The sequence below is a fragment of the Diabrotica virgifera genome, chromosome 7 (assembly GCF_917563875.1).
Source record: "Diabrotica virgifera virgifera chromosome 7, PGI_DIABVI_V3a".
Taxonomy (NCBI): Eukaryota; Metazoa; Arthropoda; class Insecta; order Coleoptera; family Chrysomelidae; genus Diabrotica; species Diabrotica virgifera.
The window spans coordinates 175,085,185-175,105,229 of NC_065449.1; the positions used below are offsets into that span (position 1 = coordinate 175,085,185).

At 34.7% G+C, this 20,045-nt stretch overlaps 1 protein-coding gene across 1 annotated transcript in view; it reads left to right on the forward strand.

The window, feature by feature from the left end:
- Positions 1-14,995, forward strand: part of LOC126887984 (ficolin-2-like) — a 48,934-nt gene extending 33,939 nt beyond the window's left edge. Inside the window, exons 5-6 of the mRNA XM_050655957.1 lie at positions 3,845-4,075; positions 14,705-14,995. Coding sequence (XP_050511914.1) covers positions 3,845-4,075; positions 14,705-14,874 — 401 coding nt within the window. The 3' untranslated portion in view covers positions 14,875-14,995. The remainder of the gene's footprint in view (positions 1-3,844; positions 4,076-14,704) is intronic.
- The last annotated feature ends 5,050 nt before the right edge of the window (positions 14,996-20,045 follow it).

Below are 20,045 nucleotides of genomic sequence, written 5' to 3' on the forward strand. Positions count from 1 at the left end.
GGACAGGAATCACAGATGGGCCAGAACGAATGACGGGCGGTGAACTATGTCTCTGAGAGTCGGTCAAATTGACCGTTTCATTCTTCTCTGGGCCACTTTGAGTTTGGCTTGTGAGGCACAGGAAAATGTTTCGACGTCGTCAGGCCCGCCTAGAGGGGGGTACAGCCGGTAAATTTTACCGGGGCCCGGCGTCGACCAGACCAAAAACGTAATTTTTCCCGTTTTTTTGCTCCTCACTTTATGTGCATAATCCATAAATCCAATGGCACTACAGCCGAAATCGAGCCTTGGCCTCCTTCAACAAGCTTCTCCAATAATTTTGATTTATCGCTGTTCTTTTCCATGTACGCGTTCCCAGGAAGTTCCTGGCATCCTCATCGACTTCATCTTCCGATCTCTTTTTAGGTCTTCCAACAGGTCTTCTTCCCTGCATTCTTGCATTTAGCAATTTTCTGGGGATTCTATTCTCATGCATGCGGACCACGTGCCCTACCCACCGTAATCTCTGCAGTTTAGTGTATTTCTCGTATATTTCTTTAATATACCTAATTCGCTAGTTATTACTTGCACTTATTGGTCCCAGTATCCTACGTAATATTTTTCTTTCTAACATATCTAATGCATTGGCAGATTTCTGTGTCACCACCCATGTTTCACAGCCATAACTTACTATGGACCTGATTATTGTTTTGTAGACCCGGAGTTTTGTTTTCCGGTGTACGTCTCGCGATTTGAATATGGCACATCGCGAAATAGGCTTTATTTGCCAGCACAAGCCTTCTATTTATTTCCGGTTCTTCTTCATTGCTTGCGACAAGATCCATTCCTACGTACGTGAATCTATTCCGATGTTCTATATCGTCAATAAAGTGTTGTTGCGCCGGTCTATTTGATCTGGTTTGTATAAATAGTTTTGTTTTATTTGTATTTATTGCTAGCCCTACTGCTTCTGCACTTTGTTTCAACTCAACGTAGGTTTCTTCCGCTGCATTCTTTGTTCTGCTCATTATGTTTATATCATCTGCGTATGCTGCTAACTGGGTAGATTTGTTGGAGCCAGTCCGTCGCCTTGTTTCAGTCCTTGCGTTATCGTAAACGCATCAGTTATCTGTCCTTGAATACATACCTGTGCTTCTGTTTCTGTTTCTGTCATTGTCATTTGCACTAGTCGTATTAATTTTGATGGTATGCCAAATTCTTCCAATATATTAGGTAGAATTGTTCTATCTATTGAATCGTAGGCTTGTTTAAAATCTACAAAGAGATTATAAACGTCCATGTCGTATTCCCATGCTTTCGATAGTATTTGTTTAACTGTAAATAGTTGGTCAATGGTAGATCTATTTTGCCTAATAGGTCTGGATCCCACGTATGAAAAAAAAGTTGATTAATAGCAAGCTGAAAATTTGTTAATAGTTTAATGGTGTCTAGTCGGATAAACTTTGATATATGGGAACACTGGAACAGGGGCAGTTTTAATTGTGGAACAGGTTAAAAATTTGGAACGGTCAGACCACGAAAACGGCACATTTATTTTGTCCGACAGAATAGACTTAAACTCTCCGAACAGAGATTAAACTCTCGTGTAAAAATCAGACCGCTATTTATCACAAAATGGGCGTTTTAATAAGTGGAACATGTAGAATATGTCAAATGACAGGAATTATGACAGGTGCTAAATAGCAGTCTGATTTTTGCAAAACAGTTTAATCCCTGGTCGGAGAGTTCAAGTCTATTCTGTCGGACAAAATAAATGTGCCGTTTTCGTGGTCTGACCGTTCCAAATATTTAAACTGTTCCACAATTAAAACTGCCCCTGTTCCAGTGTTCCTATATATCAAAGTTTATATGACTAACCACCCTTAAAATATTAACAAATTTTCAGCTTGCTATTAATCAACTTTTTTTTTTATACGCGGGATCCAGACATATAAACCCTGCTTGATATTCCCCGATGATTTTTCCGTGAGAGGTTGAAGTCTTCGATTAAAGATCTTTGTGAATATTTTGTATCCCGAACAAAAGTAAAGAGATGCCTCTATAATTCTGACACAACAGTTTGTCTCCTTTTTTATGAATAGGGCAGATTCTACTTTTCCTCCATTGTTGGAGGATTTCTTCTTCTATCCATATCTCTCGTATTAGCTGGTACATCTGTTGTGTCAAATTCCTTCCTCCTTGCTTGAGTCGTTCTGCCGGTATTTTATCTATTCCCGGTGCTTTATGGCTTTTTTGTATACTCCATCTAATTTACTTACCGTTGCACGTCATCCGCGTCATAGCCCGTGACGTCACATGACACTAACACGAAATATTTAGGCGGTAGGTGTGTTCGTTTTTAGAATCACTTTGCCCAGTACACTGACATTACAGCCACTAGACATATTTTAATATATATACGCATAAAAATAATATAATTTAAAGATTTCTCTTAATGTTAACTCAAAGAAATACACAATAATATCATCATTCTCTTTGCCTTATCCCTATGCGGGGTCGGTATCCTTATCCCTACGCGGTATTATGCGTAAATACACAATAATATGTTTCATTTAATTTGTATAAATGGATTATAAAGCGTTTGTATGAAGCACATTTGTTCGGAAGACACTGTAACTATAATCGAACGAAGGTGATATTTTGGCATAAATTGGTAACATTTATTTGACAGTTGCGGTGATGACACTTCATATTTGTTTATATTCTTTACTATAAGTGTTTATTTCATTATATTTACTGTTTTTATTATGTACTTTAATGTAAGATTATAAATTAATTCTTGTTTTCTATTTCTAAAGTTTTTATTTATTTACATTAAATATTAATTTGTTTTGCTGTATAATCCACTTCCGCAAAAATTGTGTGACGTATTTGATTTAAAATGAATTCAAGATTTTTTTGTAATTGGGCAACAATGTCAACTTAGATCTCTAACGTAGATAATGACGTGCAACGGTAAGTAAATTAGACGGACTGTATGTGGATTGCCGTTTGGACCTCCTCTAGCGTTGGGAGTCTAGTTATGTGCATAATGTGTTTAGTTAATACTCAGCTATATTTAATGTGACCTTTACTTCTATTTTGAAATATAGGGCCTAGTATTGAGGTGACTGATAATTTTGAGCCCGACGCAATATTTCTCTATGAAATATTTAATATTGTCATTTATGTCCTTTGTTTTAAGCAACTTGACCAGAAGCAATTGAAATTCATTTGCTATTTAACATTTTATGGACATTCTGAGATGAAGATAATAATATTAAAATTGAGATTTAGATTAATATTCAGAATATTAAGAAAAAAAATTAATATATTGCGCGAGTTTTATAAAGAAGATAAAGCGATATGAAAGGAGAATATTATTTATTTGTGAATTGTGAACCTCAACTTTCTCCAATAGATTTACTCAATAAAATTAAACATCCCAAATTGGAATCATTATTCCTAACGTGGTTATAGCGTCAAGAACATTTTGCACATTAATGGTGGTAGTCGCAAAAGGGAAAAGATCCTTATGTTTTCTTTCTCTTATAAAAATGCTATAAGATCTACAATGAAACAGGATCGGTTAACTGGCCTAGCAACTGTGTGCACTGTGAATTTGCCGAGCGTTTTCTTTTTTAAATAATTTGGCATGTCCAAGATTACTGAAAAATCGGTGACTAATGTTTATTAGATATTGTCAACAAAAAATATTTGTTTTTGATTTTTAATCTGTTGAGTGTGCAGTTTTATTGTTTGTCTCTTTTCTTATAATAGCTATATAATAGTGTTCAATAGTTTAGTCAGAAATACGAGTAATTATATTTTAGACTAAATTCAATTCTACCTTGTAATATTTTAGGTTTTGAAGCCAGTGAACTGTTAATAGAACTTATTGATAAGGAAAAGAAAACAGGACATGCGCATTATACATCGTTTGCTATAGGCCCTGAAAAAGACGGATACAAGCTGACTGTACTTAGTGGATATTCAGGAGATGCTGGCGATGGACTAACGGGACATTTAAATGTAAAATTTTCTACTTCAGATATGGATCTGGATGAAAACTCCGGCAGTTGTGCTAAAAATTATGGTAAATATATCTCTTCTCTTTTATTTTATTGAGTACAGTTCTGTTTTTTTGTATTATTATATATTATTTACTATCTTTACAGGCAATAATTAACCACAATTTGATTTTTAAATACCCATTTAAATAACCTTTTAAATAACCTTTTTGTTTTGCAACAACTGGCAGAAAAGTTTGTGTAGGAAAAGAATTACACTTAGCTTTTGTTGACTTAGAAGAGGCATATGACACGATATCTAGAAGAAAGCTGTGAGAAACCTTGAAAGACCTGAATATTAACAACCACCTCTTGCAGATTATCATAGAAATGTACAGGAATAATACGGTACAAGTTAGAAGGGGATTTGTATTTTCTTTTTTGCTGGTAAAAACCTATTATGTTTCAAGATGAATCTCTTGGGTTGTCTTAATAAAAATCTTCTTTTAGCTTTCTTATCACGTATCTAATATCTTCACCGTTTTCTGCAATGAGTAATAATTGGTTATATAAAACATTTAGTATTGGTAAGTGTTGGTTTAATGGGACTTTTTTTTGTAATGTGGTAATCTACCATAAAATCTTGATTCTTGCACCGTTTCCTACAATGTCAGCTTATCAAGACCGTCCCTACGCACCACATCACTAAAGTAAGTGGTGATTTTTTCGATAACAGTGTTTCGGGGCCTTTTTGTAACATGTATTTGCTCAGGGTCGACTCGTTGGTTTTTCCAAAAATCATTTGAGTGCATCTCTAGAGAATCTATCAGCTTCCTTTAAGTACTAGCATTTCATAATGGAATCCTCCAGAACTGGTTATGAGGAACTCAGACATACAAATTAATTCACCTTCGATATCAGTAACTAACAATTTCTCGCTGGTTGATATTTCTTATTGTATATGGTCATAATTTAGTTTTTAGTTTATCGAATTAAAGTACGTCCAGCCATAGCCATACTAAAAACTTACTCATTCTGCTGGCTTTGTCATCTCCGTCCATTCTTCCAAGGATTCGGTGAATCCTTGGAAGAGTCCATCCTCGAAACCTTAATTTGTTGATAATTTTGCCGCCAATGCCCATTTCTCCTTCCCGTTCGACGATTACTTTGCGCATGTTGGTCTCTACACAGGTATTAAACAGAATTGGGCTTATCACGCAGGCTTACCTTACTTCCTTACTAACCCAAAACGATTTTGACACTTCTCCATGTACCCGTACCCTTACCTTTTCTGAGTTTTCTACCTACCATTTCTCTAGCAATGCAACTAACTGACTAGTTTAGTTGAATATTCAGCATCATAATCATCATCCAGCCTTTTACATCCAAAGTTGAACATAGGCCTCCCCTAATTCCTTCCAGTTTTGTGGATCTTGGGCTTTCTGAGACCAATTCCCAGTAATCATGTTGACGTCGTCTGTTCATCGTGTAGGTGGTCTACCTCTAGTTCTTCTCTCTTCTCTAGGTCTCCACACTGTAATTTTTTGGATCCACCTCCCGTCCTTCATTCTGGCTACATGGCCCACCCAATTCCACTTCAGTCATTCTATTCGCTCTATGACATCTGTGACTCCTGTCCTTCTTCTGATTTCTTCGTTTCTGACCTGTCTCTGAGAGTCAATCTAAGTAGTGACCATTCCATTCTTCTTTGGGCCACAAGTTTCGTTGCTGGCCTGGGTTAACGATAATTTTTCGGCGCCGTAAGTCAAGACTAGAAGCACACATTGGTTGTACGTCTTCCTTTTCAAATAATTTAGCAAGTTGCTCTTGCAGATGTCTGATAGAGCTCCATATGCAGCCTATGCTAAAGTGATCCTTCTCTGTATTTCGGCAATTTGATTGTCCATGGCACTTTCAATTTCATGTACTAAGTATTTATATTCATGAACCAATGCTATTTCGTTGACGTCGACTTTTGGATTTTCGCTTGGTACCAGGTTTGTCATGTATTGTGTCCTTCCAAAATTTACGTTTAAACCAACTTTTTTATAGGCGGCATCTAATTCAGTAAGCACAGTTCTAATCTCTTTTAAGTTGTCTGTTATAAGAACTATGTCGTCTGCGAATCTTAGGTGGGAGAGCCTTTCACCGTCGATATTTTTATTCCTTTGGCGTCCCACTCCAATTGTTTGAAAGAATGTTCAAGTACCGCCGTAAAGAGTTTGGCAGATAAGGTGTCTCCCTGTCTAATTGCTCTTTTCATTTTTATAGATTTGGTATCTTTGTGTAGTCGAACGGTCATGGTTGCATTATTGTATATGTTTGCTATCAGTTTGGAGTACCGACAATCTATACGACTTTCCTCCAATTCTCTCATTATGCTGGTAATTTCTATCGTATCAAATGCTTTACGAAAGTCTACGAAAGCCAGGACCAGTGGTCAGTTGTATTCGATTGATTTTTTATTAATTCCTTTTAAGCAGTGTAGGTGGTCGTTAGTGCCAAAGTTTTTCGTAAAACCCGCCTGTTCTCTAGGTTGGGAAAAATCCAATTTTGTTTCAAGTCTATTTGTTATTATTCTTGTGAATAACTTGTAGAGGTGGTCTAATAGGCTTATGGGCCGGTAATTCTCGAGGTCTGCTGGATCGCCTTTTTTGTATAATAAGATGGTAAGTGCACTGTGCCATCTTGTAGGTGTTTCACTTTGGTGCAGATATAAGTTGAACAATTCCTTTATGTTGTTTAAAAGTTTATCTCCTCCAATCTTTACGGCTTCTATAACGATATTGTCTTCTCCCAAAGCTTTATTTCTTTTCATTTTCTAAATGCGTTCCTGATTTCTTCTGTTGATATATCAGGCATCAATTCCGATCCTTGGTTGACTAACCTTTTTCCTGAATCTTCTAAAGCGGCATCATGGTTTTGTTGGCTGTTGTATAGATCTGTATAGGAGTCTTTTACTACCCTTAATAATTAATTTGAAGAACATATCAACAGCATTCTCGACAGCGATAAGAATACAGACCTAAACGTAAACACCCTTAATGACATTATAATAGTAGCTATAGAAGAGAGCCAGAAGATACACTGCCAAAAGACATCACATAACAAAAGAATAAGCCCCCAAACATGGGCATTAATGGAAGAGCAGAGAAAAATGCAAAGTAATAGAAGTAAAGAACACCATGAAATTAGGGAGATAAGTAAAAGAATACAAAAATCTATTAGAACTGACAACCGAAAATATTAAAACGAACAAATTCAAAAACAATTGAGAAGATCACAAGAGCCTCAAAGTTCTAAGAAGACAATTAACAAATGGCAAAAAAGAAATAACGAAATTAAAGGATAGAGATGGAAATATCATCATCAACAGAGATGAATTATTAAGGGTATTAAGGTTGAATATTATGCTGCAGAATATCTTGTGTGTCTGCAGAATATCATCACACATGTGTTTTATTAATTACAATAAAGCTTTTGGCTCCATCAAACGGGACACAATGTAGAAATATCTGCATATCCAAAACAGCCAGTGACGAGTTGTTTTCTTTCTCCTTTATATTGGATCGCAGTCAGACAAGCTAGACCTAGCCAGTATTGTTGCACTTACCAGTTACACATGATACCGTAGATCTAATTGGAAAATAAATACGTTTTTCTACAACCACTATTCAAAGTGCACTTTTCTGCACGGTTTTATGTTAGCAAACTTGATATTTTCTCACAGTATAAGATATTTGACATTAGTGTGCAGAAAAGTGACGTTTCTGTGCCGCAAAGTGACGTTTCTGTGCCGCAAAGTTCTTTTCTGCACAGTTGACTGCCTCATTCTGAGTAACGTTATATTCTGTTTACATCCGTGGACTACCGCATTCTGAGTAACGTTATATTCTGTTTACATCCGTGGTTAAACTTTAGACAAATATATAACCTATAAGACAATTATTATATTTAACTATAGCATAGAAACTAAATTATGGATGTTACAACTGTTTTATTTTACAATTTTATTCTTATTAAACATTTTATAATTATCAAATAACCAATAAGGATTTAGCAACCTGTGCAAGAGACGTCGAATGAAGTAGGTTTTGTGTAAATCCGTGACTGCATAAATATAATGTCAATAATGTGTAATAATTGTTTAAATTTAAACAAATTAAGGCAGTGCATTAATTTTTTAACTGATTTCTGTGCAATTTATTTAGCTATAAGGAATTTAAATTGATTAGTAGGTATTAATTAAATACAGTTTAAAATTTATCACATAGGTACCTACTATAATTAATCGTAGTTTGGAAATTGTAATTTTTATTTTTAGGAAAAACTGTGCTTGTAGAAAAAGTATAGTGTGAAACACGTGCAGAAAGGTAATTTCTCACTCGTTTGAATTGCGGCACTCGCTTGCGCTCGTACCGCAACTTTTCAAACTCGTGAGAAATTAGTACCTTTCTGCACTTGTTGCACAATATACTATTATTTGTACCTCGTGACTAGCATTACGATTACCTTATAGTGGAGCCGATATGTGAAACAATTGTGAATTTAATGATAGAAGCATATAATTTCGACCACATATTCCACACATATAAATGTTCAAATCTAGATGGGAGGCCATCTCAGATTTTGCCTTTTACAAAAATGGCGGGATTAAAAATGGCGACTATACTTATGTGACTACATCGAGAGAAAAAAATTCTTGACATAAAGAAACTTTATTAATATTTAAGAAAGATCGACTTGGCATATTGCCTAAGAAATATATCTTTGTATGTAAGATATAATTTTCTAAAATATTTCAAATAAATTCTACTACAGCCAAAGAAATATATCTTAAACATGATTGAACTATCACTTTCTGGCAAACTTCAAATCCATTTATCAGAAAGAAATTACACTTGATGTTAATTAATTTTATTACTCATAAAAATATATTTTCTACACATTAGAAAACTATTCTTTCTGAGCAATAATATTTCTTAGTAAGGAATATTATTATTTTACTATTAATAATTAATTTATTTAATGTTAAGAAATATATTTCGCAGAGATAAACGTATATTTAGAGTTTAAGTTTTAAGTATTTCTTGAAAATAAAGTGATATTACATACGGCGAAATAAATCATTGTGTTAAGGTAAAATCATTATTTATTAATAAAACAAGATATAAAACGTTATTATTACATACAAATATTTTCTCCACTCTTAAACCACTGACTTCTACACAACAATAAAGGGATGGAGAGGCAAATCCAACTTCCTCAAATTTTCCTTCTTTTGTTAATAGCACTTTGTACACCAGCAATTCACTAAAACAAAATCATTATGTAGAAAGAGTAAACTTACTTTAATAAAATTTTTTTATAAAGATATAGATATTTATTTTGACAAATTTAGGAAATGCAAAAAAAACAAATACACGGCCCCACATAAGAACTATTAATACTAATAATAATCAATCATATTTAGTTCAAACATGGCATTATTTAACCTATACATCTTTGTTTATTTTTTTTTTGTTATTGAAATATTAATTATTTATCTGTATAATATTAAGTCACACAATAAACATTGTTTAGCTAAAACAAGAGGGAAAATACAGCCAATGTAAAACATTGAAGCAGACATAATAATATGTAATTTTCTTAATTTTTATAATCTAAAAGAGACAGCATACCTAATCATTAAGACATTTTATTACGGGAAAGTATTATTAGTTTACATCTAAATCATTTAATACATATTAACTAATTCACGGTTTTCGGCAATAACATTTCTTAACCATAAACATATATTTCTTTTAGACTAACTGATTTCTTTATCTCAAATAAATTAACAGAAAAAATCCTCAGCGTTGCACCCGCCATGTTTGATATAGCGTTGTATTGTATATTTTTATAGAAGACGATACATTCAAGAAACCTATTATAGTTGATGCATAAGTATACACATTTTTAAAAAGGTACTTACATGTATGAAGTTCTACCATTTCTGGAAGGCCCCGCAGTTGGTTAATAACTCCTTTCTTAATATTTTTCGGAAGCTATATATTATATCATTCTGTCCCAGCTTTAAATTGTGGCATATTTCCCAGTTAGAATAATAAGCTCCTTTATTTCAGAGTCGTCCATCATTATACCTAAAAAGCATATAAAGATACTATTATGTTTCTATTTTAACCATTCGGATACGCAACAATATTATTATTACATCTTAAATTACTCAATTTACTTTTATTTAATACCTATATATGTACGTACCTTCAAAATATCCGTTAATTTTTAAAGTACACCAATAAATCCAACATCCATCTTTATTAACATGAACATATCACGCCATCTTGACAAACACTGACGACTAAATCATAAATAGTTAATCTGCGCAATTCTTTTGCGGAAGAAAATCTCTTTCCAAGTAACATTTCGACATTAACGACAAAGTTTTTATTTTATAACCACAGTTACTACAGAGGGTATTTCTGAAGAATTATTTCTTGTGGTTTAAAATATTTATTTGATTGCAAGAAAATTTCTTGTTCACAAATATAAATATGGATTAACTTAACACTATATTTCTTATACTGCAAAATATTTGTAGTTTTCAATTTAAGAAATAAAAACTTTAGGATAAGAAAATTAAATGTAACCATTAATGCATTTCTTAGTATTGAAGAAATTATCTGTAAGAAATTATTGAGGTGTGTTTAAAAAACTCGTTTCTTTATATGTGAACCGGTGTGTTTAAGTTATAGGATATGTTAACTTTTAAGAAATATTGCTCAAAGAAATCGGTGTTTTAGGAGAAAAGAAATTGTTCTCTCGGTGTAATAGCACGATAACTTTTGAACGAGACTTTAGATTTTAACCAAATTTGGTATATAGGTTCTTTTTTTTATGTACAAGATCGACGTCTTGAACCAGAAAAATCGGTTTACCAGAAGTTGTGTTTTTACTGGTTTATATCTAAAAATATGCTGTTTCTTTTTCAATTCGTTCACCCTGTATGTATTAATTTTTCAAAAAGTTAATACCGCCATTGAAAAGAGCGTAAAAATATTTTTTAAGAAATATTTTTAACCTTTTAGTTTTGTTAATTACCATTTAATAAATGCAAAACGTATCTTCGCATGTACCTATATGTGGCAGATTCGTGCAAATATTATAAGAATTATTGTGCATTTAATGGTAGGAGCGTATAATTTGGACCACATATACTACACATATAAAGGTTCAAATTTAGATACGATGCCATCTCAGTTTTGTTCCTTTTACAAAAATGGCGGGCATTCAAATTGGCAAATGTACATATGTGACTAATAGCACGATAACTTTTGAACTAGACGTCAGATTTGAACCAAATTTGGTATATAGGTTGTTTTTTTTTTATGAAAATATCGAGGTCTTAAACCGGAAGAATCGGTCCAAAAGAATTTGTCTCTTTACTGTTTTATTATATAAATATATGTTGTTCTTATTCAATTCTTTCACCCTGTATATATAAATTTTTAAAAAGTTAATGCAGCCATTGAAAAGAGTGTAAATATAGTTTTTAGTAAATATTTTCAACTTTTTAGTTGTGTTAATTACCATTTAATAAATGCATAACGTATGTTCACATGTACCTATGTGGGCGGCAGATTCATTTTGAATGCCCGCCATTTTTGTAAAAGACTAAATCTGAGATGCCCTCATATCTAAATTTGAATGTTTGTATGTGTAGTTCGTGTGGTCCAAATTATATGCTTCGACCATTAATTGCATTTATTAAATTGTAATTAATATAACTATAGAGTTCAAAATATTTCCTAAAAAATATTTTTACGCTCTTTTCAACGCCGGTATTACCTTTTTGAAAAATTAGCGAATGGTGAACGAATTGAACGAGACACAACATATTTTTACATAAAATAAAATAATACAAACACAAATTCTGGTATACCGATTCTTCCGGTTTGACTCCTCCATATTTTTCATCAAAAAAACAACCTATATACCAAATTTGGTTGAAATCTGTTATCTCGTTCAAAAGTTATCGTGCTATTAGTCACATATGTATAGTCGCCATTTTGAATGCCTGCCATTTTTGTGAAAGGAACAAAAACTGAGATGGCCTCGTATCTAAATTTGAACCTCTATAGGGGAAGGGAGGGCAAGACGGAAGGCTTAACTTTATAATATGTAAAAAAATAATACAACGTAATACAAAACTTTCATTTTAGTCATTCTTGAAAGAGCCCTTATACAGTTACAAAAGTCAGCCATTAAATATTATTCATAATAAATAGAATTTTTTCTATGAGTAATTAAAAAATAATGTCAAAAATTCCATCTTGCCCTTACCCTGAGGGCAGGATGGAAAGCTTGTTCGGGCAAGATGGAATGTAGAGGAAAGCACTACATTTTACAGTTTACACACATAAAACTGCTATCTTCTGTGTCGGTGCACAATTCATGTGCCCAACCATTACATACAGGATATTGTACCCAGTCCTCTGTGGGCGGTTCCACATAACGTTCACCACATACACAGAACACCATCATTTTGTGAAGACTGTTCTAAATGTTGTACAATATTTTTAACTTTTTCTGTTTTTGTCCCTTTTCATTTACCCTTTCTTTTATTCTCGCAGGTTCCTATTTCCTTGCTTTTATTTTTGCCCAACTATTATCTTCCAACTTGCCCTAAGTTGCAATTTTCCATCTTGCCCATATGCCCCTTTCCAATAATAATATCAATATTTTAAAAATGCTTTATTATTTCCCTTATTTAAATATCAATTCAGATAACCTGTACCTAACAGATACTTTGTATAAATGCATAATAATAATATTATACACCTTGTTTAAATAATCGTATCACAAAAATTCAATAATTGCGTAATATTTAACTGCGAAAATAAGAAGGAAGCGTGTACACTCATTAGCTGACCTGAACTGACTGAGCCGTTGTTTGTAAATGGAAGAGGTTCGCCTGCATCTGTGTGAGTGTGGATCCGGGCTCTTCATTGCGCAGTTCGGGTTTTATAGGTAATTTCCATCTTGCCCTATCCTTCCATCTTGCCCTCCTTTCCCCTAATATGTGTAGTATATGTGGTCCAAATTATACAGTGTTAGTCAAAAGTCCGTACCCCCCTCGTATCTTTTGAACGGTTATACCTATAATAGTGAAATTTGGAGGGAGGAAATAAACGGACGTAAGCTTCTTAACTAGTCATGACAGGTGACGTAATAGTGACAGATGACTTTACAGCGCCACTGTGACAGATAATTTTAAATGAGACCTTATGGCAAGTGATACCTGGTTTGAAAGGTATTGAAAATACCTATTCAGTCATACTAATTTTGTTTGAATTTAAGCTAATTTTGATATAAATAAATAAATAAATAAATATAAAATTGTAGTTTCGCATTTAATTAATAAAAATTAAAAATACCGCCCATGATTACTTGTCAAAAAGGTTGACGTTGACATAAAAACTACTAGAGAATTGAAAAACGTCAACTTTTTTGACAAAAAAAAACAGGCGGACATTTGAATTTTTATTAATTAAATGCGAAACTACAATATTATATTTATTTAATATATTCACCAAAATCAAAATCAACTTAAACCCAAAAAAATTAGTATGACTGAATAGGTATTTTGAAGACCTTTCAAACGAGGTATCACTTGCCATAAGGTCCCATTTAAAATTATCGGTCACAGTGGCTCTGTAACGTCATCTGTCACTATTACGTCACCTCTCATGACTAGTTAAGGAGCTTACGTCCGTTTATTTCCTTCGTCCAAATTTCACTACTATAGGTATAGCCGTTCAAAAGATAAGAGGGGGGTACGGACTTTTGACTAGCACTGTATGCTTCTACCATTAAATGCACAATAATTCTTATATTATTTATAGGTGCATGTGCGTTTTGCATTTATTAAATGGTAATTAACATCACTAAAAAGTTTAAAATATTTTTACGCTCTTTTAATGGCCGTCTTAACTTTTTGAAAAATTAATACATACAGGGTGAAAGAATTGAATTAAAATACAACTTATTTTTACATAAAACCAGGAAAACACAATTTCTGGTAAACCTATTCTTTCGGTTCAAGACCTTGATCTTACATATCAAAAAAAGAACCTATATACCAAATTTGGTTAAAATCTGAAGTCTCGTTCAAAAGTTATCGTTCTATTAGCCCAGCCGCACATCAAAGAAACATGAAACGTAAATTACGTTTCATGGAAATAAACCACTGCTAAACAAATATACGTCCGGCCATTTATGAAACTCTCCTAAAATAAAAATGTGTCATGAGCATGAATCACACTCGTTTCATTGGTAGGCGGACTTTGAGATTTGTTTAGCAGTGTTTTCTTTTCATGAAACATGTTTTTCGTTTCATGTTTCATGTTTTTCGTTTCATGTTTCTTTGGTGTAGCCAACATATGTATAGTTTCTTAGCCACATATGTATAGTCGCCGTTTTGAATCTCCGCTATTTTTGTAAAAGGCAAAATCTGAGATGGCCTACCTTCTAAATTTGAACGTTTATATGAAATGTGTAGAATATGTGGTCCAAATTATATGCTTCTATCGTTATATGCACAATTCTTATAATATTTGCACGAATCTGCCGCACTATTATGACTATGACATTTTTGGATAAGATTATGTGGTGAGTTTTGAACAACCATTATTTATATTTTGCTTGTTTTTTAGAGGGAGGATGGTGGTATAAAAGTTGCTTCACAAGTTGTCTGAACGGAAAGTATTCAACTGTTATTGTCCCTGATGCGATAAAATATCACGGAATTAACTGGCAAGGATTCCGAACAAAAGAATACAACTTATCCGGATCAAGGATAATGATCCGTCCAATAGGAAGTTAAGCTAAATAATACCAACACAGTTTACCATCTTTGAAACAAAATTAAATAAAAGTGTACTAGGAATAAATGGCATAATATATTATAAATGTATATTTAAATATATCTAAATTAGTTACTATTACCTATTTTGTATTATTAAAAAAATATCACATCACATCACCCCACCCATATAACCTGCATCCCGTATAAAGTCCTCAATTGAAGACACGAGTGAATGCAGGTGCAGGTGCTCTGTTACAAAACTCAAATTTTGAGAAAATTAAGGTTAAAGTTTTTTATGGTAAAATTTTCTCACATGTAATTTTATTAGATAAGATCTTCTCTTTGTCGTTACTAATATATGAAATATGTTATTTATGGAAAAAATTATCAACAAAAAAAATTATGTCTAAACAAAATTTGAGAAAAACAGTACATAACACCTTCATCCACTGTAAAATTCTAGATAAATTAAAACAACTACTGTCTTATAGAAGTAATGTATTAAAAAAAAACTTATCTAACCAGGTAACCTGATATTGTTGCTTAATATAAGATGATAATAGTTTAATGATACATTTTTCTTAAGACTGGTTCATAAAAATATCCATATTCTGGTTTTACAAACTTAAGCTCTTCTTTGGAGATATTTTTTCTTTTTTCTCCAGAGATAGTTCCATATTATCTGGTGCTGCTGTTCTATTCTTATTTTGAAGAATATTTACTTTTCTAAACGGGATTGTTCAGTCAGGACATGTTATGATAACCGCGTTTAGGCTTTTTCGCCTCTTCACGGAACGGGGATATTCTTTTTTGCAAGCAAGCAAGCATTATGATTAAACCCGACCCGTGAGACTTGTTCACCCTTTATTAATTACGTTCGGGTGTAACAATTCATTGGAGCGAGTTGTTTTAACTCGTGTCACTGACAGGAGTCACTCCACCTCGCTCCAATGCTCCAGGCCATCCCTTTCCCCCCCATAGCACGCTGATGCGCGATGGGGGCACAACTATCAGCCAAATGCTCTTCACATTAAAATCCTGGGTAATAAGATTCTAATGTGGTGTCCTATTCGGTTTGAAAAACTAGGCCAGCGTGATGCGCTTTAAGCCTTTATCTACTAGTGATTTGTCCGCGGTACTGTTTTTGCTTGCTTGGGTCCCAGACTTAAGGTCTGGTCCCATTACTATTATTTAATTTAATAAATATGTCTAAAATTGTTACCTTTGTTTTGTCTCTTGTGTTTTGTTGAGCTACGAACCGTCTGTTTTGTCGTTTTTGTACCTATTCAGCTATCTGTTGTTTCGGTCTTCTGTGTTTCCATCGGTGGAAAGCGTCGTACCTTAGCATCTCTCGCAGTATTGGACTTGGATGGTTCTCTAGTTCCGGGAATATTGTCCTTGCTCTTTCTTTGATGGTGTCGATCACTCTGATTTGTTGTAGTTCTCTGTATAGGAACCTTTCTGCTACGTATCTGGGTACGTCTACTGCTTCCCTTAGGCTTCTGTTGTGTGCCGCTTGGATTTTCTTTTTCGTTGTTGTGCATACTTGCCCCCATGCGAGAGATGCGTAAGTTATTATCGGAATAATTAGGCTGTTTATTAGTCGTATCTTCGTTTTTACTTTTAGTTTACTTTTTCTACCTATGAGTCCTCTTACCGATGCTCTTGCAGCGTTGACTTTGTTTATTGTTTTTTCGGCATGTTTGTTGAAGGTAAGGCCTTTGTCTAATGTGACTCCTAGGTATTTTGCCTCATCTTTCCACTCGATTGGATTGTCTAGTAGTCTTAGCTGTTCACCTGGCTGTTGTCTTCTCTTTTTAAACATTACCGCTTGTGTTTTGTCCGCATTTATGGCTATCTTCCATTTTGTACACCATTCTTCTACGTCTTCTAGTGCGGATTGTAGGTTCTCTACTGTTGTTTCGATGTTTCTGTGTTTGGCCGCTATTGCTGTATCGTCAGCATAAAGGCCTAGCATAGTACCGTGTGACCTAGGTACGTCTGCAGTGAATATTGTATACAACAAGGGTGACAGTACTGCTCCCTGTGGAACCCCCGCTTCTGGAGTTCCGAGTTCTGACAGGTTTTGTCCTATCCGAACCCTGAATCTCCTGCCGCTCAGGTACGAAGAGATCAGCTGTGTCATTGCCTCACCGTATCCATATTCACGCATTTTGTATATTAGTCCTTTATGCCAGACTCTGTCGAATGCTTTACTTACATCCAGGAATGCTGTCCCTACGTATTGCTTATCATTTAGTCCAGCTGCTATGTACTCTGTTACTCTGAGTACTTGTAGCTCGCTGGAGTGTTCTGCTCTGAAACCGAACTGAGCTTCAGGGATGATTTCTAGCCTGTTCGTTTCGGCTTGTAAGCGGCTTAGGATAATTCTTTCTGTTATCTTACTGATTGCTGGAAGTAAGCTTATCGGCCTGTAGTTTTGCGGAAATGTGCTGTCTTTGCCAGGTTTAGGTATCATTATGACATGGGCTTCTTTCCATTGATTCGGGAATTTTTTGAATCTTAGTATGCCGTTTATTATATTTGTTAGGTATACTATAGCCCTCGCAGGTAGATATTTTAAAGCTCTGTTCGTGATGTTATCTGGGCCTGGAGCTTTTTTTGGTGAACATTTTTTAATGTGTACATTTATCTCTGCTGGTGATGTTGGAGGGATGTCTTCTTCTGGCTCATCTGGCCTATTTCTTTGGTTTTCTACCTCTTCTAAGAAGTCCACGTCCTCTTCTTGTCTGTAGTTTAGCATACATTCTCTTTCTAGGGTGGACTTCATTACTTCTAATTTTTCTTCTATAGTATACACTATACCGTTTTGTCCGTGTAGTGGTGGGATGGGTTTTCTGTCATTTCTTAGTATTCTCTGTAGTTTCCAAATGTTTTGCATATTTGGTGCACCTTCATCCATCTCTCGTATATAATTGTTCCACGTTTCACTTCGGTGTTCATTTAGTGCGGTTTTGACTTCTCTTATTAATATGTTTGCTCTTTCTTTATCGGCTTGTCGTCCTGTTCTTCTGGCTCTTTGTCTGGCTCTATTCTTTTCCCGAATCATGTCTTTTATTTCTTGGGTGATATTTTTGAACCTTCCTGTCTGTATTTCGGTTTCTTCTTCTGTTGTGCTGTTTCTTAGCGCTTCTTGAATTATCCTTTCCAACTCTAGGACTTTTTCGTCGATGTCTCTCGGACTATTTATTACAGGAACGGTGTTTATCCCTTGGCTAACTAGTCTTTTGAAGTTTGTCCATTTTGTCCTCTTTTTTGTTCTTTTTGTGACGGTTTCTTCTTCCCACGTTCCTATTTCTAGTAGTATCGGGTTGTGGCCTACTGTACCTTCATTTATTGTTTGTAGTTCTGTTTGCATATCGATGTTTCTTGCAACTACTATGTCTATGTGTGTAGGAAGTCCGTTAGGTGGATAATTGGTTGGTTCAATTGGTCCCATTGCCTCTATGTCATCTCTATTTTCTGTGTATTGATTCAGAATTCTTCCGTTTCTGTTCGTAGCTCTGTCGTTCCAATTTGGGGATCTTGCGTTTAGGTCTCCTATTATTATAGCAGGTTCGTCAATGTCGAGAAACGCGTTCAGATCGTCATTTGACAGTGGGTCTAGTGGTCTAACGTATGCAGAGGTAATTCTGATTTCTCCTTGTTCCATTTGTATCCTCACTGTAGTGGCTTCCATGTTAACTAGTTGTGGTGTTGGTATCCTAGTATGTTTTATACCTCTTTTTACTAGGATAGCTGTGCCACCCGATCTGCCTATATTGTCGTTTCTGTAAACGTCGTAGCCTGGAAACTTCAAGTTGATGTTGTTTGTAATTTTTGTTTCTTGTAGGGCTACTACGTCCATTTCATACCTGTTGACCAGTTCGTCCAAGATGTTTTGGTTGGTCCTTATTCCTCCTGAATTCCAGGAGCCTATCCTCAAGAATCCCAAATTGGTTCTTCTTAGTTCAGTGCTAACCTCATTTCACTGATCGCGTTGTATACTAATGACGTTACTACGTCTTTCAGCATTTCTTTTAGATCTGTTTGTTGAAGTATGGATGTCATCATTGGGTTTTCTGTGCTTTTTTTCATCGCTTGTGCGTATGTGGTACCTGTTGTTCTCTCGTTCCTTTGTGGTGCATTCGTGTTCTGCTGTCTCTGTTGTGGCCTTTGTTGCCAAGTTGGGAATCGTGGACATCCTCTGAAGTTGGCTGGATGCTCTCCTTGGCAGTTAGCGCATGTTGCCTTCTCTTTTCTTGGTCGTTTGCACAGTTTGCTTGTGTGGTCGTCTCCACATTTCACGCATTTGGGGTCCTTATGGCATGCTGACTGCGCGTGGTGGTACCCTTGGCAGTTGTAGCACTGAGTAGGACCTGTGGGTTTCCTCAATTCTTCTACTGTCACTTTCATATGTCCTATGTTTGTGATTTTCAGTGCTTTCTTCAGGTCTTCTCTGTTTATTGTGATTATGAACATTGGCAGGCTTCTTTTGTCCTTTTTCCTCGATGTCATGTTCTTTACATCCTTTCCTACTATCTCGTAGTCGTCGTTCAGATCTTTAAGTATCTCTTCTTCTTTTGTGTTAGTCGGTAGCCCTCTTACTACTATTTTTTGTTCTTTTACGTCTTCGTCTAAGGCAAATGCTATCCACTGTATTGGTTTTCTTGCATTGTAGTCCTCTATTATGTGGATCATTTTCCTATAGTCTTCTGGATTTTTTGCCTGTATTAGCGTTTCTCTTCCGCTTCTTGGGTTCTATTCTTTTTTGGGTTTAGGCATTGATTAATAACTACAAAGATACCTCACCTTTAGGTAAAACCGAATTCAGTGTTAAACTCCGCCCACTTACACCTCTTTGCCCCTCAAGTCTAAGTACTAACTGGCTGGACGGTGGCGACATTTATTGAAATTTTTGCCAAGATTGAAAAATAAATTTGAGTCGCTTGGCTGGCGTAATAGACAACGATTTAAGGGTAGTATTCAGCATTTTAACAAATAATTTTAACGCGATTGTAATGTCTATTTTGGAATTATGATTTTACTTCGGATAAAACGCTAAAAATTGATTAATAAAAATAGTGAAGAGGTTTCTTAAAAATTATTTAATTATTAATACACTACAAAAAAAAACAACAAAATAGAAAATACATAATAAAATTAGCAGTGATAATTCACATGTAAAT